At 37.0% G+C, this 25,337-nt stretch overlaps 1 protein-coding gene across 1 annotated transcript in view; it reads left to right on the forward strand.

Moving 5' to 3' along the window:
* Positions 1-25,337, forward strand: part of PPP1R13B (protein phosphatase 1 regulatory subunit 13B) — a gene marked incomplete at its 5' end in the record, with an annotated part of 57,367 nt that overhangs the window by 20,828 nt on the left and 11,202 nt on the right. The window contains 7 exons of the mRNA XM_084270753.1: positions 675-742; positions 17,751-17,852; positions 18,848-19,022; positions 19,598-19,794; positions 21,790-21,954; positions 22,774-22,954; positions 24,107-24,262. Coding sequence (XP_084126879.1) covers positions 675-742; positions 17,751-17,852; positions 18,848-19,022; positions 19,598-19,794; positions 21,790-21,954; positions 22,774-22,954; positions 24,107-24,262 — 1,044 coding nt within the window. The remainder of the gene's footprint in view (positions 1-674; positions 743-17,750; positions 17,853-18,847; positions 19,023-19,597; positions 19,795-21,789; positions 21,955-22,773; positions 22,955-24,106; positions 24,263-25,337) is intronic.

Genomic DNA, 25,337 nt, shown 5'->3' on the forward strand with positions numbered 1-25,337 from the left:
TTCTGACAACCTAATTTCAAGTCTTGCTGAGTCCTTACTGCATTGAGGTGGGGTTTCTTTTCATATTTTGTGGTTTCTGGTTGCTTTGGATGCCAGAAATAACAGGCAAAATAATACATGAGGGATTTTTTTATCAGTTAGGTACTCTGGAAAACGCTCAGTCACCCTTTGGGCAATACAAATGTTAAGTATGTTAAGTTTCAGATCTGTCTGAAGCCACAGAGTTTCATGTACAAGGAAAGTGGTGTTTTCTGAACCATGAGTGAAAGGCTTTTTTCATTAATCATTGACCCATGGATCAATTTGTAGATTAAAGGTGTTTATGAAGCGTTGCAAAAGCTTCCTCTACTGTATTAATTTGTAATGTATTCAACTGAAGCTACTGCTTCCTGGGGACACAGAAATCTGAAGCTTCAGCAATCATGCTCAATACATTCTGTTTCATGACACCGTTGCCTAAGCACTGGTCAGAAAACTAGAGCGGTGTGCCTGTACTTTTAACAGAAGAAGTCTGTGTTCTATCTCTGCTGATTCTACTGTTAACAAAGGATAACATAGTGAGGAGTTGGAACTAGCAAATAAAAATGCACAGGTAATTCTTGAAAAGATTCAAGAGGGAGAGCCATTTGTGTTGAACACTCAACTTTGCACTAAGAGTAATACTTTACTTTTAGGTGGACGTCAAGCCCAAAATCAAAGAAATGGCATAAATATACCTGTGGAGAAGCGTACAGAGAATGGGGTATGTAATAAATCCTGGAAGTTTTGGATTAATTCCACTCAGTTATTTGATGCTTTCAAAATCCTTGTTTTTCAAGATCTACTGTGGTTGGAACTGGTGGAAAATGTCTAATACTGTTTTGGTTTGATTTTTTGGTGTGTGTTTGTTTTTATTATAAAATGAATAGGAGAATATGGCTTTTTCCATGAACCACTGTAAGTTTTTTTGTTAGAGAGAAATTAACTTCTGTGACATGAAAAATCCCTGGTGTCTTATTAATTACTGCATATTCTAATCTGTCTTCCTCTATCTGATTCATCCTGTGTGAAGAAAAAAATACAGCTGTGTTTTATTTTCATACTAGTATTGTTTGTCCAGACATCTTTGCTTGTTTAATTTATCTCACTGGTATTGATTCATGACAAAGCCTCGTGTTAAAACATGAGGGGGTATCTGTGGATTGGGATGTGTTTACATGCTGGTAGAAGACATTGCATATGCCTCAGAGACATCTGTTTAGAAATGCACAAAACTCCAGTATAGACTTCTTTTTTTAAGTTAAATTATTGCTAGGTTTCTAATTTAAAATACATTTTTCATAGCATAGGCAACCTGTTTGGTGGCATTTGGTGAATCCTGGCTTGAACCTTCACTCTTTTACAAGGAAAACATAGTACATCTCTTTGAAAATTATGATGGCTTAAAAACCTACCCCTGAACTAAAACTCACTTTACTTTCTTCTCTTCTCAACCTCAGTGCTAATGAAGACTCTATAGAATTCTGCTGTCATTCGCTCAGAGCCATTCTGCTGTCTTTGCTTGGCACTATAGCTATAGTAGACTATTTTAAAACATTTTTAAATTTAAACAAAAACATTTGAGCTCACTAATTCATAGTTGTATTTCTTTATGAAGCACTGTCAGTTTCTAGCTACCCATAGGGCTCTTTCCTAGGGTAAATTAATGCTTAAAAGAGAGGTGAAAAGAAATAAATGGGTTTTTTCAAGCTGGAATGTCTTAAAGGAAAAAAATGTTAGAAATAATTGTGTAGATTAAACAATTCTATATATTGCCTGACAGTTGGCATCTAAAATTCACACACACATGCACTTTTAAATATGCAGCAACAAAGTTGTTCAGTCAGTTTGCAGCTCTTAGCAGCTTGTTTTGTGTATGGCATGTGGGCCTAGTGGAAGGAATTTTTTTCCCTATTCAGAACAGTTAATCATGTATTGCTCCCTGCGTTCCTTTTCTGTAGAGAACACTAGCAGATATCCTCTGCTGCAGGGATCTGTTTATCCTGCTTCCATTGTCATATTGACAATGTAGTGAGATCATAGTGCTATAATTTGCTAGGGGAACATAACTCTTTCATGACCACCCCTGATCTATTCCTCTATGTGTGTTGTAGCACATATACTAAATTTGAGACATATTATGTTTGGAAGTTAGGACTGGCATGTGTAGCATGCCTTGTGATCTTGCTACATGGAAGCACTAAAGTTTGTGGTAACACAGCTTTGTATTTAGTTCAGTTTTTATGGGTAAAGCTCATACCTGCTGACTTGAATAACACTGCTACCCATCTGCCACTCAGGATATATTAAAAAGCAACAACTACAAACAAAAAAACCAACCCAACATCGAAAAAACCCCCAATTAGATATAAGTTTCACCTCAGAATTAGAAGTCCATTTTAAAGTAATCAGTTCCCTAATAAATTCAGATTTAGGAAATTAATAAAATATGAGATTAAAAGCTAAAGAGCATATATTAGTGTAAATTGTGGTGGGTTATATGCCCAAAATGGTACAAATTAGGTTTTAAAAGTGTATAAAACTAAAATTTTCAATTGCAGCAAGTTTTAAATCAGAGGGGGAGGGGGAAAAAGAGGTGGCTTTGGGATCAAGGGTTTAATCAGCTTACACTTACGTAATACATTAGGCTTATTCATTGTTACTGGTATGCTGAATGTTAGACTAAAATCAATACAAACCAATGGAACATTGAAGACAGCTCAAATCTTACCAAATAGCCTTCATTCAGGTATATATTTATTTTGTGTACTGCTTTAATGATGATATAATTGACTTTTACTTAATATATGGAGAGAGCTGAAAGTGTGACGTGTGTAGAAAACTTTAGGATGAATGTTTGCTTTAATGTTTCAATGAACTGTTGTAAAAAATGATGGTCAACCTGTCTGAAATTCCATTTGGATAATTCTATTGGCATTTTGTCATATGCAGTAAGGGGGTTTTTTTGTTCTTTGAAACTGTATATTCTTGATGAGCAATTGTTTAAATAATTGTTAGCTTAAAATGACATTATATAAATGCTTAAATGTCATTAGGTTATCTTCCAAATAAAGATTTAATGTTAAAAATAGAATAGGCCAGGTCTCTTCAAAGAGTGAAGTGTGCCTTGTTGTAAAAATACTGCTTATCTGTAAGTGCTTGTCTGAGAGCTCTGCGTTCTGCATAACAAAGTCAAAAGGAAAAACTCTGAGATTTTGTAAATTAACTATTGCTCTTATTCCTGAGGTGACCTTTTGGGGTTAAGTTTTGTTTACAGCTTTCCTTCTTGGAAGTGGAATTAGGCTGTAATCAGGGCCTGATCTTTCCCACCACTACAGCAAGGTACAGATACGTGGAGATAAGACTTACATAACTAAACATTTCCCTTGGCCAGGGAGATTGGACAGTGTCTCAGGAGGGATTCTCTTCTCTGAGCATAGCTGCCTCTGCCTCCCCTTCCTTTCTTCTGTGTTTGTAACTGAGCCACTTTGATTTGAACACAAGTTGTGACACGGGAAATTCCAATTAAATATTGAGAAAAATATTTTCTCAATGACAGTAACAGACACTGGAACGGGTTACCCAGAGCCTGTGGAATTTGCATCTGTCTGAATAAAGTCCTGAGCAATCTGAACTGCTCTGAGCTGGGATTATTGAACCGGGTGACTTCCAGAGGCTCCTTTCTACCTGAAATTATTTGATCAGTGACCATGAAACAGTGGTCATACAATGCTGGGTCTTGTTGTTTCTAGATATCCTAGCATGGTCCAGACTTCATTCCCGTAGAAGCCGCAGCAGAGACCAGTGAGACAGAGCAAATATAGTTGTAACCACTGGGGGTCAGTGGCAGACAGGAGAGGGACTGGGGAGCCACCCGGCGTGGTGCCGCTACCAGTCATCTACAGGCTGAATGGATCGAGGTGCACTTAAAGGAGATCCCAGAAAGAGCACTGACAGGATGATGACAGTTGACCAGATGAAAAGGTAATCTGATAACTGAGAAATTTATTGGGGATGAGAAAACGAGAAGGTAGGGGCAGCTCAGGAGGAAAAAAGGATGGGGTACACAAACATGATGGGGTACACAAACATGATGGGGTACACAAACATGATGGGGTACACAAACATGATGGAAGTGTTTTGGTCTGAATAGATTAGTGTAATCAAAACAGTCTGTATATGAAGATAATACTTGTTTGCTTTAGTTGCTTTGTTTGAATTATTTTCTGCTTGGCAGTTTACTTGGGGATTTACATGTCAGGTTGTGGTCTTCTGTACCATTATTTCTTTAACATATTTTTGTTGTTTCTGATATTAAAATTGCTCCCCCAATATTGAGAGAGAGATAATAAGCTTTTTTCTTGATAGATACTGGCTGAAGCCCTTGCTGATTAATACAAAGTGGAACCTGATTTTATGTTTCACTGTGAAATTTGTTATCTTTTGTGTAAAAAAAAAAATCATGTAATGGAAGAAAACTTCACCACCATTCCAAACTGAAGAATCATGCTCCTGTTAATTTCTATAGTCTGGAAACTGTGACCAATAGATAAAGTTGAGAATTAAAATTTGGTGCTGAGCTTTTCTTAAGTCAGGCTTCTAGGGAAAATTTTACATCAGATGGTCTAACTTTCAGTATCAGGAGACTCTTATGCTTTCACACAGGGGGAATTGCTCAGGAAAATTCGATTAGCAGGTGGGTTAAAACCTCTATATATGAGGACAGGCAAAGCAATTTTTAATAGTATTGATTTAAGTTAGGAGAGCATATAGTTGCTGATGGAGAGTAGGTACTCATCTGATGCAGTCCATAGCATTTACTACTGTCACATTCCATTGTGCTTTTGAGTTCCTGTGGTATGGCTTGTCAAATTCTAGGCTTAGGATTTAGCTAAATTTACATGTCTCAAAATCCTTGAGTACAATTTTATGTTGCTTGTTGGTTTTAACCATTAGATCCAAATGAGTGCAATGAGATAAAAAGACTTTAAACATATAAAATACATTTTGTTATATGTTTGTTATGAGATGAAATATGTTCTAAATATGTTCTGATAAAGAAATTTAAAAGATGGCTGAATTGGAGGTGTTATAAATATACTTGCACAGGCAAAATACTGAAGGGTTTCCCCAGCCTGTTAGGCAAAGATATGACAAAATATAATTGTGACAAAAAAGGAAAACAAGTTAAATTTTTAACAGAAGTAGTAACCCCAGGAGATGAGAAATACATTAGATGTACTTGCTTGAAGTTTCTCATTTGAAATGTTGAAGGATAAAGAGCTTAGTCTGAAATATAAGTTGTTCTTCAAACCTGAGCTGAAAATTCAATTTAATATAAGCTTGTAAGTATTAAGAACTTTCTGTTTGTAGCATTTAACAATGTACATGGAAGAGGCTGCCATTCACATAAGACAGGTTTTAATCAAACTTGTTTAAAATGAACAAATAACTATGTCAGTCTTGGATCTGTAGATTCTTTCAGGGCTCTCATAGCAAAGTCTAGGAAATAATGCCATTAAAAGATGATAAAAAGAAATTTAGGCAGAAGGAATTCTAACAGTTTGCAGAGGAAAAAAACATTTCTGAGGACGTTTTCTTGTGGACTTCCTGGAACATTTTGATTGTGTGAAGAACCTCGTTGTTAATCCAGATCCAAATTTTCTTAATTTTCTCCTGCAACTGTCTCTGTTGCTTTTGTTAAGGAGACAAAAGGGATTTTGTCTGCCACTTGTACAGTCAAGGATCTTCCCTTGTCTAAGACATACAGTCCTAAAATTACATTTACCCATCAGAGGGAAACTTTGCTGCACCTACAGCAGCCTTCTGTACTGTCTGATTCCTAGTTCAAGCCCTCGGTGAACTTAATAGAGTTTAGATTCTTTCTTAGACTGATACTGTTCTTTGTTAAGTCTGTCTGAAGCATTTTGCAGACAGCTGGCAGTATCTTGCTCTTCAAAAATTAGAAAATCTAATCCAACTAAAGGACTTAAGGGAAAACAATTAAATTAGATAGGGGGAAAAAATTACAGTCTAAAGCTAATTTTAATGCATACAAATAGGTTTTGAATTTGCTGGACTAGAAATAGAAATCTCTTCACACCTCAGTAAAGGATAGTTATGTAGGATGTCTCCACAAGACTGGTAACTGTGTGGTCTCCTAGAACTTGTATGAAACTGCAGGGAATTCAAATGGTTCTGACCTCATACCACACTCTGAGGCCTCTTGTAAACTTTTTAGATCGAATTGCATCTTTCTTGAATTCGGAGTGTCCTGAACAGTGTTCTGACCCATCCTGTGCAATTTCAAATACATTTCAATCCATAATGGACAAAGTTACTAGCTGCTTACATTTTAGGAGAATCATTTGATATGTTACATCACGTTATTCTGTGATCATTTTTCTGTTATAATTTTAATTATAGTTAAATATAGTATTAGTTTATCACTAATATTAGCTCTTAATATCTGAGTTTGTTCTGAGGAGTCTAAAGATTGTTTGACTAGTTTGGAACAGGAAATTGGAACTTGGAAATGACTGTTTCTGCATGTCCTCTCCATGTATTTACATGATTTTTAGTTTCTCTCACTTTAGATACCAAATATCTCTCTAGATAGCTATGAATAAGAGAGATACAGTATACAGACTTGTAGTATACAGACACTTAGACACGCTCACATGTAGTATACGGACATTGTAGTTCCTTCCTCTTCTGAGCTTCAGTGATAGTTCTGCTCAACAAGTTAAACAAAGGCAGCAAGAGCACAAAGATGTGGTTTTCTAGTCTGTAGTAGCCAGGGGGTGGTTTCCTGTTTTGCAAAGAAAATACTTCCACTGCACCATTTACTCAATCTGAAACTTCAGTTCCTACCTTTTCAGGTCTGACTTTGGTTTCCTCAGGCATAGCTTTGCGGTTTCACAGCAGTATTTAGTTACACATGTCCAGGAAAAGGGGGAAGATAAGAAGTCCAATCCATGTGATTTTTGAACCTCGAACTTTGGTGCTTACTTTCATGTATTTTGGTTGTGAACATGGAGCAATACAATTCAGTCTTCTCCCTAGATTTCCAGCTAAATGAAGCATGTGGAGAATTACCTCTGGTTGTCGCTACACATAGAGGAGATCCTGAGTTGCTTGGCCCTTATATAAAAGTGGAGTAGTTTAGAATAAACAAGGGCTTCAGCTGACACATAACATTATACACATTAGCTAAGTAAATGTTCCTTAAAGAGTTCATTTATTTCTCATGAAGCATTGTGGTGCTTTCAGTCATGAAACTTCATTACCTTTTGTCATAGCTGTATCCTTTTGCAGTCACCTTAGTATCATTTTTAGTTAAGCCAAATACTTTAATATTAAGCTGTTGTAAGGAAAATGGGACTTGCCCTTTATTTCCATAGTTCCTTACAGGAGATGGATTATGAAATTTACTGTGTCACTGCAGAGCTCTAAAAGCTTAATTGTGAAAACTTGAGAGTTTAGACTGCCTCTCTGCACAGTTCTGAGCAGGAGGCTTCTGATACTTGCAAGGCCAGCTGTTCCTTTTCAGGCCACCTTTAGAGTTTTGTCTTTTATATAGCTGTGTCATCTGCAGATTAGTGTTTCATCTTTTCCAGAGTCTCTGTGTTTTTGTTGTGCAGTGTTGCTGTCGCGTCCTTTCTCTGACACACCTTTCCATGTTCACTGACTTGTTCATTTAGTTTCCTGTCCATCTAGCTTTGGACACTGAGCTTACCTATTTCCCACCCGTATGTTTTTCCCAGGCTAGTGAATCTTTCCATTTCTCTATTGTCTCCACCACTGCCTCCAGACCCAGTTGTTGTTAGGTTTGTTCCCCCTGCAGTCTTCCTCAGATCAAAGCTGAGAAAATGAAAGTCCCTCTGGCTAATTTAGGAGCAAGGGAGTTGAACTTGTTTTTCTTCTCTTATTCCTACTAGATGATCTTACTCTACAGCTCATACCTTTTCTTGCTTGCTAAAAATAAGCCTGTTCTTTATGCAGCTGGAATATTTACTGTATTGTGCTTGGACATAGAGTTCTTCAGTGTCCTTATGGAGACCCAGTTGGCTGGATCTCTTGTATAAGTGCACTGAAACATGCTTGAATTACTTTCTTGAAAGAGCAAAGAGAGGGTGAATTTACATGTCATTCGTGGGTTTGACAAGGTAATTAACAGCTTTTTATGGTGGGGGGTTTTTTGTCTTCCACAATATCATAATTTTTAGATACATAAGAAATCGTTAATGGCATTTAGTATTTTCATTAACATTTAAAAATTGTAGGTCTAGGTTTTGGCTTGCTACAATATTCTCTGACTTGCAGCGTCCTGATTTATGCTATTACCACATGCTTTGGCTTTAGTGCTGGCTTATGTATTCATCTCATTGTATGCAAGATTTAAGAAAAGTTGAAGTATGTAGGCAAAAGCATATAGCAAACACTGGAAAGGTTATTTGCATAAGATTGTGGTACCTATTCTGACTGTACTGTTTGCCTTTTCTCTTAGCAGTCTCTGTTAATAACGAAGCTCTTTGTGAAGTTTCAGGTGGTATGGTTTGTCACTTCAACATTAAAGCAGTATTTTTCTGGATCTCTTTAGTATTCAGCATTTGCAGTGAGTTGGTAACACTACAAAAATACAGATGGAACCAGCAATTAATATGTTTTTATAGCTAAATTGTCTGTATTCCTGTATTTTCACTTTAACCTGATAACTGTGAAAGAACTGTGTATTGCTCAACATTTTCCATTGAATATGAAAAGTGCAATGAATCAAGCTGATTGTAGTTGACAGCTGGCTTGATCTTGCCGTGATTAGGTCTTTTACTGCTGGCAAAATCCACTAGCCTTTTCCGTTAGCTGATTGTTGATGAATGCAGAGAGACAGCCTTTCATATTGATAAAGAATTTGGAACAAGCTTTATTTCATAGGGAATAAGGTTAAAAACCATCCTACATCCTATTGATTGTATTGAGCCAAAAAGTCACGCAGGAGCTCCTAAGATGGGTACAGTTGTTGGTTTGGCTTGTTCACAGCAAACAGTTAAACAGTTTGTGTAGACAGAAAACAAGAGAAACATGGAGTTGAAGCATGTTGAAGCCATGCAAGTGTTTACAGCTGATGGGCAGTGCTGCAAAATAAAGATGTGCTCTCTTAGAATTTCGTGGGAAAATAGTGACCAGGTAATGAATTAATTTTCAAAATCTTAGTTTTGCACTGTAGTGGGCATGTTGTTTAAATATTGGGCAGCTTTTGCACTCTACTTTAAATGGTTGTGGGTTTCGTTGTCACATGACCAGAATGCAGACGAGTTTGGGTTTTGTAAGACCTTATCTCTGAATTGAAATTCTTGGCTAATCAGATTTTGTTAGATGCATTTGCTGTCGTTTTTAAGTTTTAAGACCTTATCAGAAGTTCATTACTTCAGAATGTCTTGGTCAGCTTTTTGTGTGTAACAACTTGGGTTTTATGGGGAGTGCAGGTCATGGCAAGTTTCACAACATATCTTTCAACCACAGGATACTTAATTTCTGTATTTTTTTTTTGGTTTGGGAATGTTCTATTATACTGTTCTCACATTAAAAAAATACATTACCACAGAAAAACTTCGTATTGAAACAGTTACTTAAGGGGAAAATGAATGTACATCTGATGCTAAGCATGGCAAGTGCATCTCAACCATACTTAGCTATCCTATCAGACAGAATGTTGCTTTTTCTACAAGACCCAGAAAAATACAGGTCCAAGATTGGTTTTTAAGGGCACTTGGACAGTGTGCTTTCATCATGTCTATTGCTCAAAATCACCCTGAGTAAAAGGATTGCAAACAGGTCTGAAGTTCTGTACACAACTGTTCTGTTATTCTATAAGAATGCATAATTTATTCTAAATAATTTACTTTTGTAAGGAGTGTGAGGTTGACATTTTGATTCAAATCAGCTACTGGGTATTTTAGCCATTAACTAAAGTTAATGTGAACATGCTTGGGATTTCTGTGGCTTTTGAAAAGTGTCTGCAAGGACAAGGAAGAAAGTAGTATTTTAAATAAATGGGTTCCAGAAAATACTATGTTATGTTGTAGAAGTGATTTATAAGCAGTTTATTTCTTATGTAACAGATGTTCAATACATGATCAAGTCCATTTTTAATTTTGAAAGTCTATTTTAACATTGTTTCAATTTGTGTTGAATTCTGCCTTTTCTTAGATGTTCTGTGCAGAATAGAGGACAGCCTCACTTGTGAATTTTCTAAGAAAGCAATATGGGAAAAGAGGAAATCTGGAGTCTGTGGTTTATGCTGAATAGCCTAGAAACATTTCATTACATAGAGTGTCTTACTGGAATCAGCGAGTTGGAGAAATTGCTAGTGCTGCTAATAGAGTGTATGAGAGATGTTAAGATTTTATCAGATATAGATAATGTGAGATTTTTCAACAAATTGTTGTACATGATTATTCTAAGAAACTCTTCATGTATTTATTTGCACAAATAAAATAACATTGTTACAAATTTCTAAGTCAAGTTACCAAGTTCCATGTGCAATGTTAATTTCAAGTTTAATTGATTATCAAGAGACAGCACACACTAGGTATATTTTCTTTTAATTCCCAATATTCAGGTTGCCTTCTCTGGGTTTAATTAGCTTGTTCATTTCCATTAAGCTAAAAAAGGCATGTGCTATTGTCATTGGATTCTTTAAAATGGATTTCTGCTATCGGCATATTTCTGACCCAATTAAAAAAAAATGCAAGGCAGAGCTGTGGATAAAGCCATTAAACTGGAAATAATGTCATCCATGTCGAGATCAGCAGAAACTCTGGTTTAGTTTAAATAAAGCCACCTATTTTCCTTCAACTTTTTAGAGTGCTATATATGTTTTCACACAAGATTTTCAAGTCGCCTTCATTGTGCATGGCACTAGGTACAGCTTTTATGGAAAACATAGAGAAAATCTACTGGCTATTAAATTTGGTGATATATAGGGTCAATATGTTTCAGAAATTAAAGAGGTCAGAATCAATAACCTTCAGCAGATGTTCCATCCTGTGATCTCCTCTCGTAATCCCCAGATAGCAGAAGGAAGCCACATCCATTTCATAGAAGACCTGTTTGTTATGGGGCTGGTGTAATAAGCTCCTGTATCTTCCATCTGTTTTCCCCATCACTGCTGTTGTGCTGAGGACAGGTACCCAAAGCATGCTCCAGCTATTCTTATCATCAGCCTGTAAAGATTTGATGCTGACTGGGCTAGTTAAAGCATCTTTTAAATTACGTTATTTTGAATGAGGCTCGAAGCAGAGAAGTTACATTTGACTGATAGGCTTCTGCTGTTCATGTCCAAGTTAGCATGGGAGAATTGGGAAATCATTTGCTAGATTCAACAGGCAAAGCAAGCTGTCCTTTCTTTCCTTATCTGGCAGTTGGATAGCTGTCCAGCCAGAGCTGTAGCTCTTCCTTTGCTGTAAAGGCAGCACAGAGGAGCAAAATGCAGAGATGTCCCACTGCGGCAAGAGCTCCCTGGTTTGGGACAGAGCTTTGATTCCAGTCTGGAATTCACATGCTGGGAGGACTCCATCCTACTACCCCCATTGATCTTACTGTTGGCAGCCTGCTTGATTCAGGGGAAAATGCTAATTTATGTCATATAGTTCACTTCCTTTGCCCACATATTCATATACCGAATCCCAGACCTCTCGGTTCTGTGTTTGTCATGCAGCTGTACAGATTTCTGGGATTGGACAGCTCTGCAAAGGTAAATCTCTAGTCTGAAGTAAGTTTTATATTGCGTCATTTGCCCTAGGAAGGAACAGCAGCCTAATGGAAAATCAAGTCTTTTAGTATGTACAATAAAAGCAACATATGTACTTTGTATTTCTGTGTAGGCATTTTAAGCCTTCTCACAAGCAACTTGGGGTACCTCTCTGCCCTTTGCCATCTTTCCTTACACGGGTGAAGATGATGTTTTCTTCTTGTCATGGCCAAGTTGTGGGCATCATTAATGAATCTCTCGCGGAAGAGTAAATTCTTTAAACTATGACTCCAGAGGAGTTACTTTGTGGATTTTGTGCTCTTTCTCTCTGTTGCAGTTTATGCCTTTAATTCAGTATTGATTTTGTCCTTGATCTGTTTTCTGTGAGCATTAGGGTTGTTTGTTTTTATGGGATGTGTTTGTCTCCACCCCACTATTTCTAGCCTTTTGTATGCTAGTGTTTTCCCAGCCTCATGAAGGAGTATTTTCTTTCATACTTATTGTGGCTGAGGATATGGTTATATTTACCATCACAAACATTTATGGGAGGGGGTTTATGGAGGACATTAGAGAAATATTGGGGGGGGGGGTTAACCTAAAAAGACCTTGTGTGTACTACAATTTTAAAGTGGCAGCCTACGTACAGAATATGCAGTATAGCTGGGTTGTGGGTGGTATATGTGCTGCGTTATCTTGGCTTGTCAGTAAATTAATAGGTGGTTAAAGTAGGAGAATACTAGCAGGAAATAATTCTGGGTAACCTTTATGAGGGCCAGAGTCAGAATCAGACATTCTGGGATCCAAGGCTAAGACACAGACTTCCTCATCTCCCTGCATGCCAGTTGCATACATTTTATCTATGTTACTATGTTGGACCTTGGCAATTGGTGGTTTAACCTCAGAATCAACTCTGTGATGAGAGAAAAGGATGGGCCAAAGTACTAAAAGAGTAATATTAAATGAGGGAGTACAGATAGAGTTGATGGAGTTGAGTGATAGGACAAAGACTAGAAAACATGTGAGGGGGAGAGTTCATTGTGGGATTCATTGCATGAGAATACACATGGGAGAAGGCGGAGCTTGGCCAGTTTCAGGAGGCTTGAACCAACACTTAACAGTGCTGAGCATTGGGAAGGGAACTGAAGAAGAATTGTGTGTGGGAGATGGATGTGGACACCTATCTTAAAAAAAAAAAAAAACAAGGAAGGAAGGAATAGATAATGGATGTTAATGACATGGCAGCTCTTGCAAACCTAGAAGAAGATCTGAAGAGATAGCATGCAGGAAATGATTCGTAAATTCCTGTACTGCTCCGGGTTTCTTTTTCATTTAACTGATTACATTATGCTTTACACTGGCTATTTGAGTAGATAGGTGTTGCTGAACCTAGACAGGAGATTGGCAGTCATTAGGGTGGTCTGTAAAGCTTTTGAATATTTGTTGTTTTCCTTTAAAACTCTTACTTCTGAAATCATAATAGTCTTGGTGTGTGCTTGGTCTATGTTTCATTAATATTTTCAAAGTAACTTTCTGTTCTTACCATTGCAGACTTAAAAATAACTAGGTACAAGCATCTTCATGGCTTAGACACAGAGGCAAAGAAATGCATAAAATCAAACCACATCCTAATTATAATCCTTTAAAAATTAATCTTCAAAAGGTCAGTCTTGTGGGATTTTTATTTTAATATTGACATAATTAGATTCCTCTTAAAAGATAGGTTTTCTGATGGGAACAAAAGGCAGAAAACCCACTGGAATCTGCCCTTGTTGGTTGACTACAATATACACTGCTTGTCAAAGAAATATTTCGAGTTCAGGTACAATTTTGCATTTACTGTTGTGGTTTGCCACTGAGTAAGTCATTTCATAATAACTGAGAAGCATGTAGGCTGAGGAGTTTGCGATGATAGAACAACATAGTGTGAGAGTAGAAAGAAAGGAAGGAGGAACAAGAAAATGAATTTTCAGTGTGACAAGACTAATGTGTGGAAATAAATATTAAAGGAGGTTCCTTTTATTAATTAAATGCCTAAGGTATGACTTGTTTTGAGGTTGCTTGTAAACTGGTTTCCAAACTATTTAATTACTACTGTACCATTCATCTCACCTGTCTCAAAAATATTAATCATCAAATGGTAAAATATTATCCTTTAGTAGGAGGGTAATGTCAGAAGCTGAAATTCCAGTTCATTAAAAATTCTGTCTCTCATCATGACCTTATAAAGTGCATGCTAAACAAAATAAAGACAATTTTTTTAAGATTCTTGTCAATATTAAGAAATTAGGGAACATAGGTGTGAGGTATTCTTGCCTGCATGAGACATACATAATACGTCCTTAGTGCGGAATAATGCAGTGTTTGCACTATAGCATTTCATTTGGGAGTTCATCTCTAGGTGTAAATGCTGCTGTGAATCAATGAAGAGAAATTTACAATTCAGCAAAACTGTCTGCTTTGATGTATCGCCATGTAGCAAATGAATCTGTGGAATCTGGAGGAGTAGGTATTTGTAGTGCCTCCTTCAGAAGGCAGTTCTGCAGGAGGTAGGTTTCTCTTGCTGCGGGAGAAAGGAGGAGATCTGGACCTTAAATGTGATAGGCTGGTGTTTGTTATGAGAAGTGAGTGACTTCAAGGATGAAATTGTTAATAACTGGTATGAACAGCTTAAGAATCTGAGAAACCCGCAACCTCATTAGAGCTGAGAAAATGCAGCGCTCCCTTTGCCTTGCATAACCCAAGGTTCTGAAGAAGGGCTGAGCAGACAGGTGGTGTTTGCATGCAGATTATTACAAGCAGACTCAACTAGTATGAAATGCTCAAAACGAATTGATTCAACTAGACCTTGGCAAGAGAAAGATTCAGTGATTTTCATGCTGTTTCAAAAACGACGCTGTCCTGTTATGGAGACCTGAGACCAGCAACAGCCTATCCAAAAATAAGTGATCCGATGTTGAAGAGGAATTCTGCTTGGTCTGTTTCCTGCTTTTGCCATGTGGATGAAAAAGAACAAACTGCGAGTGAAGTTACAGGTTGAAAACTTTCATTTCCTCAGTTGCCTCCTGTTTTCTTTCCTAAGTGTAGCATAGTTATTTTAAGTGAAAGGGACACTTAGTGGAATTTAGAGGGGTAAGCATTAAATGTTTTCTCATAGGGGTTGATGTTTAAATGGGTAGTTATTACTGTTTCCCATGTTCTTGTGCTTTGCCATGTATGAAATTTTTTAGACATTACACTTTCTGAATGAAACATTTAAGTTAATAGCTTCTTCAAGGAGAAGCTAATATTTGCATTCATCTTATAATTAATCTTAAATACTTTGCATAATACAAAACAGGCACTATAAGATATGCTTTCAAATACACACACTCTCTGGATCAAACTTTTTCTTTGTTTCTGGTCCTTTTACAAACTAGATTGTTATTGTCATTGTGCATTCCAGGTTATGTTCTTCATTTAGAAAATCTGTAATTTAACTCGATGACATGGCTTTTTTGTTACCTTGAAAGGTGCACAAACCTCTATACAGGTTCCACTTTTTGAGTCCAGATATATTTTTAACAGGATTTCTTAGCAGAAAAAAATATATCTCTGTTTGAGATTGTTATACTGAAAATTACTGCTGGGAGTAGAGTGAGCTGTCAATGTTGTTAACTTTGATAATAAAAACAGAAAGGAGGGAAGCATTGGGAAGACTTTACATAGACTGATGCAAGTTGCATAATTTTGAAACAGAGCACAGGTGTAGGGAGAGTAATCAATTCATGCCCTCAGCTGTCCTTAAATTCAGCAATCTGGGGGAAGCCTTCAGGCCATTCTGAGCCCCCTTCAGAACTGCCTGCAGAGTCTAGCAGAAGTAGCTGTAGAGGTTTAGTTTTTTCTGGTGGAAAGTCATGCCAGAGGAAGGCAGCGGAGCCTGAATGTGTTCAGGGAGCAGCATCTGGTTTTTCTATGTTATTTTCTTGTCTCAAGTGAGCACTTTTTGGTTTGTGGATGGCATTTGGAAAAGCTTTGTTACTTTCTTACCCAATTAGTGCCTTTCAGTCTGTAACTAATAATAAAATATCTGTCTCTATTAGCTGGTGGCCACAAGTGCATACAAGTTTTTTGGCCTTAAAGAGTGTTGTGAAGGACTCTTGTCTCTAAGTCATGCTAATAAAAAAAAATGCAATCTTTATAATTATGGTGTTCAGTGTGTTCACTAACAAAGTGTTGAAATAGACAATTAGTGTTTGGGGTGGATTTTACCTTTTGTTCTAATTCCACTATTCTGTATAGTTACAACTGTAAATAAATACATAGATTATTATTTTAATCACTTCTCTACCATAAATATCTTTTATTTTTGTTAACCTATATGAGACCTTGCAGTTGTAGTATCCAACAAGAATTACAATTTAATTCCATAATTTATTTGGTAGAAAATGTTCACAGAGGGACAATAACTTTCTCTGAATTTTTTAGTCTGACGTGTCTATATCATGCATGAAAGATACAGCAACTTTAAAAGTTAATTTTCCAAATCTGGCTTGTTTTAGGAACTGACCTTGAGGTTCATAACTTACCTGAGTTAATTGTGTGCAGAAATATGAAGTGTTCATTGGAGTAGGAGGGGAAAAAAAGGAGCAGTCATTTTAAAACAAATATTATTTTCCTTTCCTAACTGAAGCTTAAAGAAACAGTTCTGTATTATGCATTGATTGGAGAATTGACATTTAAGTAGAAACTTGATGTGGGGATATAAGAAAAGCCATTCAGTGTCTGAGGTACTTGAGTATCAAGAAGATGTTACTGGAGAAATTTACCTTCCCTAGAATGAAATACAAGTATTGCAGGGATCATGTCGGACAAGGTCACTGGAGGACTGCATTGGAAGTCAGTAAGGTGCTCCCAGAAAAGCAGAGCAGACTTAATCACCTTTCCTTTGGCATTGGGTTTGATCAGACCCACTGCTGAATTGATTAGGATGGAGAGGTGTTTGGGGTTGTGTGTATGGGGTTTTTTGTTGGATTTTCTTGTGTGCGTGTCTGTAAACATTAATTTGAAACAGTTTTATTTATCAATATATTCCAAACATTTAATACTCTCTTATTTTTCATCAGTATTGACTATGTGTGGGATAGGAAATGGTGTAACTTTAATTTGTTCTACTAAAAGTGTAGTCATGTAGTTTGGTGAAAACACTACCTTGTTTATTAAATTGTTACAGTGCACTAATCCAGCTTTTACATTGATCTACTAAATTAACTAAATTACACATAAATACCTTGAAACAGATGTTTCAAGATTTTCCTGAACTTTCCAGCATAATTTTTCAAAGGCTGGTATTCTCTTTCTAAAGTTGTATGTACAATGTGCAGTTTCAAGCCCCAGTGATATCTTGTGTTTTCATCCATAGCTTGCCCAGTAATACCCACTTATTTGTCCAAAGGGGATCAACTTCCCTTTGTTTCACTTTGTACAGACTGCTTTTCACAGATTCTTACCTTAAATGCTCCAATCTGCCGGGAAATTTCACCATCTTAGATGGGAGCTTAGTGACAGCCTTTATCCAAGCGTTCTCATGTGGTCTTGTCCTTGTCAGTTACACTGAAGATGTTGGGAGAAGAAAGAAGCTTTAGATTCCAATTAACTGCTTAAACTACCTGCTTGCACATGTGTTACCGCCTGTGCCGTACCAGTACTGTGTACCAGTTCTACAGAGCATCTTATCCAGGCAGTGTTAAATGTAGTAAAAGGCCTTTTTTTCTTGTTTGTTTTGCCTCTTAGTATTTTCCTCTTTCATCTGCTTTTCCCCTTTTTGCTTTTTCTGTCCCTGGTATGCACATAGTTTTTTGTCTGTCCTTTCTGCTGTGAGATTCCTTTCTCTTTTACAGGTATCTATCATTATTCTTCCTCTGAGAACCGGGGGGATTTAGGTTCTATAGTCAGAACACTTAATATACATCAACACATTAATACAATGTTTTGTGTTCTGCAGGTTGGGAATCCACGTGTTGAGCTCACTCTTTCTGAACTTCAAGATATGGCAGCCCGACAGCAGCAGCAGATTGAGAATCAACAGCAAATGTTGGTTGCTAAGGTACTAATTATATACAGATCATAATAAATACAAATTTCCTTCAACATATGCAAACACAAGTTTTATGGATACAGAAAAAGACAATAATTCATTCTAGATAAGCTCAAGAATGAGGTTGAAAAATCCATCGTTTTACCAAGTTAGTCTTGGTGCCTATACAATATTTCAGTGTAAATTTTCTGTATTTATAAAAATATTACTAGGTTTTGTTTGTCTGTCTTGTGAGGCCTACTTCATGGTCTGTGATAGGCGAGCTTGACTCTGTGCTCATCTTTAGCAGCTCATTCAGTATAGTAGTAGTGGTGTGAGATGAGAATATGCCCACTTTGTATATATTCATATACTGCATTTCCAGAGTCTCTGAGATGTAAGAATCAATGTATGTTTTCAGAGTGGGGAGTGGGTTTAATGTTTCTGACATTATTGTAGGTGTTAAAATATACATAGGATGCTTGGCATACTTAGGAATCAGCATACCAATTCTGTTCTTCATTTTTGATGGAAATAATGTAGAAAACAAAATATTTTTCATTGTGTACCCAGCAGAAGCACTGCTATTTAGAACTGGAACATCATCTTACAGTGGGTCAGCTTGTTTAAAATGGTTTGTTAGATGCATTTTGTTGTCTTTGGGGAGCTGGATAACAGTGTTGGAAGTTCATTTTGCAACAGCAGATAAAGTGTTAATAGTGGCAGAAACCAAATGCCAGCAGAAGCTGCACGGTTGTGTTTGCATCTTCAGACTAGGGTTGTTCTTCCACTTGTATGTAAACTTGATACTTGGTCTGAAGAGTCTTGAATTGCTGCACTAAACCAGATTTTTTTTCAATTAATGTTAGGATTTTTCTAGGAGGGCTGATACATACTTTAATTAGGAACAACTTTGAATTCTATAAATAAAAAAAATAACTGATCATAATAAAGGTTTTTTTAAATAAACTTTTTAAAAATAAATGGGTAACAGGTACCTCTTTTCTAAAAACTTGCTTTGTCAGGAGCAACGCTTGCGTTATCTGAAGCAGCAAGAACGTCGTCAGCAACAGTCAGTTTCTGAGAGTGAGAAGCTTCAGAAGCTGAAGGAACGTGTTGAAACCCAAGAGACAAAGCTGAAAAAAATCCGTGCCATGAGAGGACAAGTGGACTACAGCAAGATCATGAACGGCAACCTGTGTATGTGCAATTTCATTGAATTTACTGTTCACTGCACGACTAGTAAATAATGCCACATTGCCAGTCAATGCAGCATTGAAGCAGGATTTTGGACAAAATGTTTTTTCCTCTTGTAGAGGGTCCTGTGTTTCTATGAAATTTGTATGTGATGCGGCTTTTTGTTTGCTTTATAGTCGGGCATAAAGTCAGAGGAAGTCTGTTCTGTATCTCCTAGGGAATAGGTTCAGATTAGATGTTAAGAAAAGAACTTTCACTGAAAGAGTTGTCAGGGCCTGGAACAGGCTGCCTAGGGAGACTCTCCCTGGATGTGTTTAAAAAAAAGGGTAGATGAGGTACTTAAGGATATGGTTTGGCACAGGATAGGAGCAGTTGGACTTGATGGATCTTAAAGGTCTTTTCCAACCTTGTGATTCTGTGAATATGACTGTTGGCAAATTCCCAACACTTATTTTGTATGTGCATGCATACACTAGATTTAAAGTGTGTTGTATGTATCAATACCTGTAGAATTAAAAAAAAATCCAACTTCTGCTTCACTTAATTGTCTTTTGTTACTTTTATCCTGTAAATTTTAGCAACTGAAATTGAGCATATAAGTGCCATGTTCCAGGAAAAGCAGCAGGAACTGCAGGCTGCAGTGTTAAAAGTGGATCAACTTACTCAGCAACTGGAGGATTTAAGGAAAGGAAAACTGAATGGGTTTCAGTCTTACAATGGACAAATGACGGGACCTGCAGCAGTAGAATTAAAGAAGTTGTACCAAGAGCTACAGGTAAGTGATGGAGAGATGCTGTTTGGATTGAAGCCTTGAAAAGCCAGAATCAAACTCCAGCTTTAGCTCAAACAGCTATAGCCACACTCCACTAAAATCCAGAACACACAAATGCTTTCTGTTCTCCTCACATTGAAGATCAATCTATGCAGTGTTATCATGTATCAATGAATCAGGATGATAGCTGTAGATTTTTGAAAGTTTGATTCTGTGCCATTTTATAAACCTGGTGTTTTGGAATGCTGTTAATCTGTGATGTTTTAGCTACCATATAACCCTCTTTTAAAACAGAATTTCATTAGCTTTAAAAACTATTTTGTTGTTGCTTGTACACATGATACAAAGTGTTCAAGTGTTCTGAAGGGTATTTCTCAGCCCTTAACACTGAAAATCTGAATGTTGACATGATCTGGTATTTATTTTAATCTCTCTTTAAAAAAATAAAATTTAAAAAAATAATTTCAATACTTTTCTCTTTTGCAAAGAACTGGGTGTAGCCAGCTCACTTACATGTCATCCTAACTTGGAGACTTGACTAGACAATGAATAAAATTAGTTAAAATACATTGTGAAAATAGAGCTATAATGTCTGCTGCAAATAAACAAAATAAATAGGAATTAACACATTTTAACAGAATTATCAACAATATAAGCTGCACCATATTCCCTGCACTACATAGTGCACTATAGCTGCAGTATACTCATACCCTGTATTGCTATCATAGATCTTCTTCCAGAAAGACTGGTACATGTGAAGTATAGGTCTCACAAGAGTAATTAAATACTCCATTACACTGAAATTTTGTCCAGGGAATGCTTGATTATGTGCCAGTGTGTCAGGATTTGAGAGGGGTTTTATTTACTTGTGTACTTTATTGTGATCAAGGCCAGAGCTCAGAGCTCTAATATATATTTAATATTTCAAAATTAATTTTAACTTCAAAATTTGTCTCATCCCTTTACGCAAGAATATGAAACATACAAGTTAATCCATTGCACGTTTTCATGAATTAGGGTCCTTTTTCCCTATTTTTCTCCTCTCCCTATTTATACAAGTCATATAGAATCATAGAATCGTTTGGGTTTGAAGTGACCTTTAAAGGCCATCTAGTCTAACCCTGCCTGCAATGAGCAGGGCCATCTTCAACTACATCAGGTATTTGCCTTCCAAGTATTTCTAAGTGCAGTGATGCTCAGTAGAATAAGATGCTCAGTAGAATAAGATCTCTCTCTTGTTTCACAATGATCCCATACACATTTATCAAGACTTAAATTTGCCTCAAGGTTTTTTTGCACGTAATATTACCATGAAAATTGAAACACAGAGACAATACTGCCAGAGTTATTGAAGGTATGAAAAAATGCCAGTGGGAAAGCAAGAGAAATAATTATAAAGACTGTCATGGTTGATTTAAACCATAAAGGTAGTCCATCCCCTAATCTTACTGGAACCTGCTGTGAAGGTTTCAGTGTGATCCCCATTTAGAGAGGGAAATCTGCACCCAAGTGCTGTGCTAGGAATTCAGCTAACTTCCCATCCAGACATCAAGAAGTTTCATGTGGAACCAGAAACAATCAATAGCGTAATTTTTGTTGCAAGCTTTGTACCACTCAGTTTTCAGGATACTCAAACTGTCCTGGTGGTTTAACAAACACTTCTGTGATTTTTATTTTTCATGGTGTAATTCAGTTCTGAAATGTCTTTGGGCCCAATTCTTAAATCCATTTGCTATAAATAGGATGCAGCCTATGTGTGCTTAGTAGGTATCCACAAGTTTACTAAGACATTATTTTACTGCTTTCTTTTAATAGTTTCTCATGGTTGGAAATGTATGAGCATAACATTAGAGAAATATAGCCAATCCAAGTTTCTTTGGGTTTTCTAACACTGTATTAAAAACCAACTTGACAACAGACAAGATGAAGTAACTTTCCTAACAGCTATTGTTTATTTTGGGTTTTTTTTTGTAATTTTTATTTTATTTTATTTTTCAGATTCGTAACAGGCTAAACCAGGAGCAGAACTCCAAGCTGCAGCAGCAGAAAGAACTCTTAAACAAACGTAACATGGAGGTGGCTATGATGGACAAGCGCATCAACGAGCTGCGTGAACGGCTGTACAAGAAAAAAGTTGAGGCACGTCAAAAAGAAAACATTCCTGTAAGATAAACTGTTAAAAGGGCCACACTTTAGTTTAGCAAGACCCTATAAAAACTACATAGAATCTCACTTGTTCCCAGCTGAGGAGTACAAGTACATCTAAAGAACCTTTTTTTTTTTTTAAAGTAGAAAGCTTAAAACTATTCTAAGGTTTTTGCATAAACATCAGAAAGCAGAATATGTTTCCCTTTATTTTTCTTTTTGGCAGAGATCATACTGTATTGAAAACTAAGGTAGTTTCCTTCAAGGAAGGAAAATATTGTCTTAGGCTGTGTTTCAAATCAGCGTAAAAGGTTTTGGGGTCTATAGAATACTGATCTAACATGGAAAATTGATAAAAATTTTTTAAACCTGACAAGCTGAGTCATAATAGTGCTTTAAAAAGAAATCAGTTGCACTATAGACTATTTCTTTAACAACTAGAGATCAATTCTGGATTCTGCTATGTATTCCAAACTGGAGGTATTGCTTTAAAAACAACCAAAAACCAAACAACCAAACAAAAAACCCCAAACAAACATTTGATTATTTAAGAACTCATTATAGTCCCTTTGCATAAAAAAAGCACAATGAAAGAGACTTCAGGTAGAGAAAGGTTTCTGCAAGAAATGTATGTGCTGTGATTTTAGGGAATAAAATTTGTGCTTTCTACTTTTTTTGAGGGGATAGAATCATGGAGTGTGGTAGCTTAATGAAGGTTTCTTTGCTACAGTGGATTGTTCTATATAATTAAATTTAGACCTCCTGTTCATGCACAAATGCTTAGATTAAATGGAAGTTCATGTTTCAATTTGTCTGATTTTTAAAATATTTTTTTAGTTGAACCGTATTAATGGAACTTCATCACCTCAGTCATCTCTGAGTGCTTCAGGAAGGGTGGCAGCAGTCGGACCTTACATCCAGGTTCCAAGTGCTGGCACTTACGCTGTACCAGTAGATCCAGTTAAACCACAATCTCTCACCATTGCTTCCAGCTCAACACATGGAAGATCAAAATCTGGTAAGCACTTAAGTGTTGTGTTTATTAGTACGCATGGTTTGGAAAGGAGTAATAAAGAGAAGGAGTAGTCCTAGGGGACCCAGTGTTGGTATAGCCTCTGTAGTAGAAGAGGCAAGTTTTAGATGTCTTGATACTGTTCTGGAAATTGGACATTAGTTATTTGATATGAAGCAATTTTGCTTCTTTCCATGATTTTTTTTCTTACGAGACCGACTGTTTTCTTTGAAATTTTACTAGCTGGTACACTGCTAACAGATTCTCTGTTCTGTCCATAATAGCTTTGTAATTAGTTTGGATGTTTGAGTATAATAATGAAATCAACTTTCTGGTAAACTATATTATAAACAACTATTTACAGTGTGTTGCTTTTTGTCAAGTAAAACAAAGCTAGTGAACCAGTAAAAATTATACTGCTTCTCAGAAGGAAACTAAGTAGAAAAATGCAATAAAACTATGGGAGGTTTTTGCTCCAGCTGAGATAGGAGAATTTGTGGTGCTTGAAGCATTTCTGAAATGGCATAACCTTGGTATTGATGCTGTTCGCTTGTTTCTGCTTTCATTAGTGAAGGAGCTGCCCCTCCAGAGTACTCCCCAGAACTTGATGTCAAAAATTGTCTCACATCTCCTATAATGAGTAATAACATCTACAGTATAAGTAGAATTACTATCATTAAAGTGACATATGCAATAGTTTTTGTTTTCAGACATGGATTCCCCTTCTACATGTGGGAAAGGGCAGCTCATAACTTTCTAAGTTCACCAACCAAAAATAATTAATCATTTTGTAAATCTGAACCTCAGAAGATACACATAGCCAGTTCTAGACCAACCTCGGGGGGTTATGGGATCTCAGAGTGAACGATAACTTTTTGATTTTGTAAAAGTAATTGCCCTACTCTAGGACTGTCTTTGTGTTTATTACTGTGAATGTACTTAAGTGAAGTCCTGTAATATAGGTTTATGTAAGGAGAAGCTTATATGCTCCCAAGAAGAAAAGAACTTGATTGGTTTTTTTTCAACTGTCATGCTTTTATTTCTCATTATCTGAGTGTTCCTGTTCTAATTTCTCCATTGTCATTGTTATAATTTTTCCACCACTTTTTTTTTCTTTCTTTTTCTGTGTAACTGGATCTGCCTTGGTGTGTCCGGTAGAGACAGACTGTGGGTGTGTGAAAAAATCTCCAGACACCTGGAAGGTTTCTGATTTAGACATAATAGTGGATCCTATTCTGTCACCTCCCACTTCTCTTCAGTCTGCTGTTCACAATGTCATCCGTCTGGCACCTACTCTCTTTGACACCCAGCACTGTGAGTCCGTAGAAGATCTCTGGCTAGCTAAGAACTCAGTTTTTAATATGGTCATCTGAGCTCTTGCATACAGATGCATATTAAACAGCATCTTCAGAACTTGTCTTGTGGTCTGGCATGCAGAAGATGCTGTGGAAATGTCAAACTGTTGAGAAGTTGCTTTTCGTCTTTGAAAGAAACAGATTTGCATCCCTGGAGTACTGGAGCAGTATGCGAGGGATGAAGTTGCGTAGAAAATCCTTGAAATTTTCCAATTGTTACTAGAAAATTCATGGTAATCATCAAAGCATGTTTTGATATATCCCAGATCAGTCAGATGTGTAACATACAGGTTCAGCGTGGGTTACCTTGTGGGAAACTGAGTTTCCATGATGCACTGGCCCCAGAGGTGGGATAAAAATTCACTCTGCCCAAGTCAGTAGCAAGAATCTTGCTGATTTCCATGGGACAAAAATGTTAATACGTGGTTTGCACTTCAATTGCTATAGTAAGTGTCCTGGATCAAGACCTACACAAATTTTTAGGTAAAATCAGGGAAAATGCACAAAACATTTTCTGTCCACATGTCACTGTCTTATTTATGTAAATACAGAATGGACTGGTGGGAGCTGTTGGTAGATGTTGGGTAGTCTTGCAGGCAGCAGAAGAAGAAGGCACAGTTGGAGGAGAAAAGGAAGCCAGTTAGCTGGAATGACTACAGGGTGGCTGAGAGCTGGAGCTAGTGAGGGCTTGTCAGAAGGGCATTGCCATCAGATGGGCAAGAGTGGGACCTGTTCAGTCATACCAAAGGTAGGAGAAGGCAGATGTTGTTTGGTTGCCTCCTCTTAGCACCTATTGTGTACAGCCTCTGGCACCTTACGCTGCAGCTGTGGGTTGCAACAGCAGCTTAGTGAAGTGCCTGAGATTCTGCTTGGGCTGTGGGAGTACGTGAGGGGTGCAGTCATAAAAAGGGCATGGTAGTTGGCAAGTCTGCCACGCTGCAAGATGAAGGATGTGTTATCAGTTGTCTTCTGATGCTTATATAAGTAGAATGAAACATCTACTTATGTAGATGAGAGAATCTGAATTTACTTCC

This window comes from Gallinula chloropus (assembly GCF_964237585.1).
Source record: "Gallinula chloropus genome assembly, chromosome: 14".
Classification (NCBI taxonomy): Eukaryota; Metazoa; Chordata; class Aves; order Gruiformes; family Rallidae; genus Gallinula; species Gallinula chloropus.